Here is a 2,664-nt window from a genome sequence, read left to right as displayed (position 1 = left end):
TTCAGTTCATGACAAACTTGGAAGTTGGAGTCTAAAGGTCTAAACTCTTATGCAGGTTTGAGGCCACAGCCCAGGTAGTAAAAGCAGATATTGTGTTTGGTGGTTATTAATTAACTAGAACACCATGACAACATGTGAATTCTCTAAAAGAACTTTGCTTTCTTGAAGGACTGTAAGGTTCAAGCTGTAAAGATGTGACATTTGATGAGTATAGAAACTTTCCTGAACTGTAACGTGTTCAGAGACATTCAGAGATCCTGTGTCCCTGAACTCGAACTACTTACAGGATGTAGTCAGTTTACAGTAATAAAGTAATCTTTGATTTAATCTGGTCAAAGGAAATTAACTTCACTGGTATACATTTATTTTATAACAAGCATATTTTAATGATGTATTATTTGAAAAAATAAACTTTTGATTTTATATATTTCAGCTGCATTTTACTCAGAATTATTGCTTCATGTTCATGAGGGTCAAGAATTTTTCTTTGTTTTGAGTGTGAGAGCAGAGGTCTGGCAGGTTAACAATCTAAACCCTGTGATGAACTTCTGAAACACCACAGCTTCACCTTCTTTGTGTCATTTTTATGTTCTATTTAGGTTTCGTTTTTTTTAAAAGGAGAAGTCAAAATTTTCTACATTTTTCACTTTGGTGTCGTTTTAAGGAGCACAAACTGAAAACTATCTGAATGACTCTGACAGCGCCCTCTGACGGACACAAGTGTTATGTGCGTGTTTCAGTTTAACACGTGATCGTGATTCATGAAAATGAAAGTAAATTCCGACACTTTTGAACTGAGCTGAGACGCCATTACAGGGAGTCAGATCTCTGCTGCAAAACAAACGTTTGGAGGATTTTAATCAGAAAGTTCAAGAGACACTAATTTGGTGAGTTAATAATACTTAAAGATCAAATGGCTGAGAAAGTCAGACTTTTGGAAAATTTCCTGAGCTGCCATGTGTGTTCAGAGACTTTCAGAGATCCTGTGTCTCTGAGCTGCAACCACAGCTTCTGTTCAAGCTGCCTGCAGAAATTCTGGGAACAAACTAAAAACAAAAACTGTCCCATTTGTAATAGAAAATCTTCAAAGGATGATCCAATTGTCAACTTTACACTGAAAGAACTTGCTGATTCAGTTGCTGGGAGGCAGAAATCTGGATCATCTGAGACAGAAAAGGGAGAAAAGAAATTAACAGTGGTGTGCAGTAAACACGATGAAGAGCCTAAACTGTTCTGTGTGGACGAGCAGAGAGTTGTGTGTCCTGTGTGTGAGTTTTCTCTCCACCAGAGTCACAAAGTGGTTCCTGTAGAAGAAGCAGTCAGTGACCTGAAGGAGCAGCTGAAATCTGACTTAAAGTCTCTGCAGGACAAGAGGAACAAATACAAACAAGTGGAGGAAACATACAATGAAGTGATTCAACACTCCAAGAAGCAGCTGTTGTCTACAGAGAGGCAGATCAGAGCAGAGTTCAAGAAGCTCCAGCAGTTCCTGAGAGAGGAAGAGGAGTCCAGACTGGCAGCTCTGAGGGAGGAAGAGGAGCAGAAGGGGAGGACTATCAGCAGAGAGATGAAGATGATTGAGGAGCAGATCTCCTCTCTGTCAGACAGCATCTCTGCTGTTGAAGAAGAGCTGCAGAAACACAGCGTGCCATTCCTCAGCAGTTATAAAGACACTCAGAGCAGAGCCAGAGCCCAGAGCTCAGTGTCAGATCCACAGCTGGTCTCAGGAGCACTGATAGATGTGGCCAAACACCTGGGCAACCTGTCCTTCAGAGTGTGGGAGAAGATGAAGGAGAAGGTCCACTTCAGTCCTGTCATTCTGGACCCAAACACTGCAAACCGCTGTCTCTATCTGTCTGATGATCTGACCAGTGTGAGATGTAGAGTCACAAAGCAGCAGCTTCCTGATAATCCAGAGAGAAACACTAAGCATACCACTGTTTTTGGCTCTGAGGGCTTCAGCTCAGGGAAACACAGCTGGGAGGTGGAGGTGGGAGACCATCCTGACTGGATTGCGGGTTTAGTTAAAGAGTCAGTTGACAGGAAGGGAGAGTGTTGTGCTTCACCAAAATATGGAATCTGGTGTTTATGGCATAACAGTGGAAAATACACTAATGGTGTTGGTCAGACTGTGACAGTGAAGAAGAGTCTCCAGAGGATCAGAGTCCAGCTGGACTATGACAGGGGGGAGGTGTCCTTCTATGACCCTGAAGACATGACTCACATCTACACTCACAGAGACACTTTCACTGAGAAACTCTTCCCATATTTCAGTGTTTGGAAGGCAGGAGACGCCAAAACCTCTGATATCAAAATCTGTCAGACTGAGATTTGATTGTAAAGTGATTCTTTATTTTAACTGTTTTTTCCCTTGTTTTTTCAGTACAGCAACAGGGTTAATTTTAGGGAAATTATTCATCACACTAACTTCATTATCAGGTTTTATTTCATTTTGTTGATCTAGTGGAACTATTAGCAATTCAATGAAACCAAAGCAACTTTTTCATGTGGAAATATTGTGACCCACTCGAGTTTCTGTAAGAAACTTTTACATTTTTTTCTTGTTTCTTTTAAATTAATATTTTCAGAATATTTCTCATGTTGTTCATGTAAATATTTTTGATAGTTTTAAAATCTGAATGATGATTTCTTTGCTTTTCAAAG

At 40.3% G+C, this 2,664-nt stretch overlaps 1 protein-coding gene across 1 annotated transcript; it reads left to right on the top strand.

Moving 5' to 3' along the window:
* Window positions 1-913: 913 nt before the first annotated feature.
* Window positions 914-2,353, top strand: LOC146657940 (nuclear factor 7, brain-like). Its single transcript, XM_085426324.1, has one exon. It carries the CDS (start codon window positions 914-916, stop codon window positions 2,333-2,335), a length of 1,422 nt encoding a protein of 473 aa, XP_085282450.1. The 3' UTR covers window positions 2,336-2,353.
* The last annotated feature ends 311 nt before the right edge of the window (window positions 2,354-2,664 follow it).

The sequence above is a fragment of the Rhamphochromis longiceps genome, linkage group LG12 (assembly GCF_057381845.1).
Source record: "Rhamphochromis longiceps isolate RC_006_pf linkage group LG12, R_longiceps_female_GT1.1, whole genome shotgun sequence".
Lineage (NCBI taxonomy): Eukaryota > Metazoa > Chordata > Actinopteri > Cichliformes > Cichlidae > Rhamphochromis > Rhamphochromis longiceps.
Note: the sequence above shows the minus strand (reverse complement) of the source record. Positions and strands in the feature narration are given on the sequence as shown.

What these genes read in the sequence shown, in the direction of transcription:
- LOC146657940 (XM_085426324.1), top strand. Translation starts at nt 914, where the DNA reads ATGGCTGAGAAAGTCAGACTTTTGGAAAATTTCCTGAGCTGCCATGTG.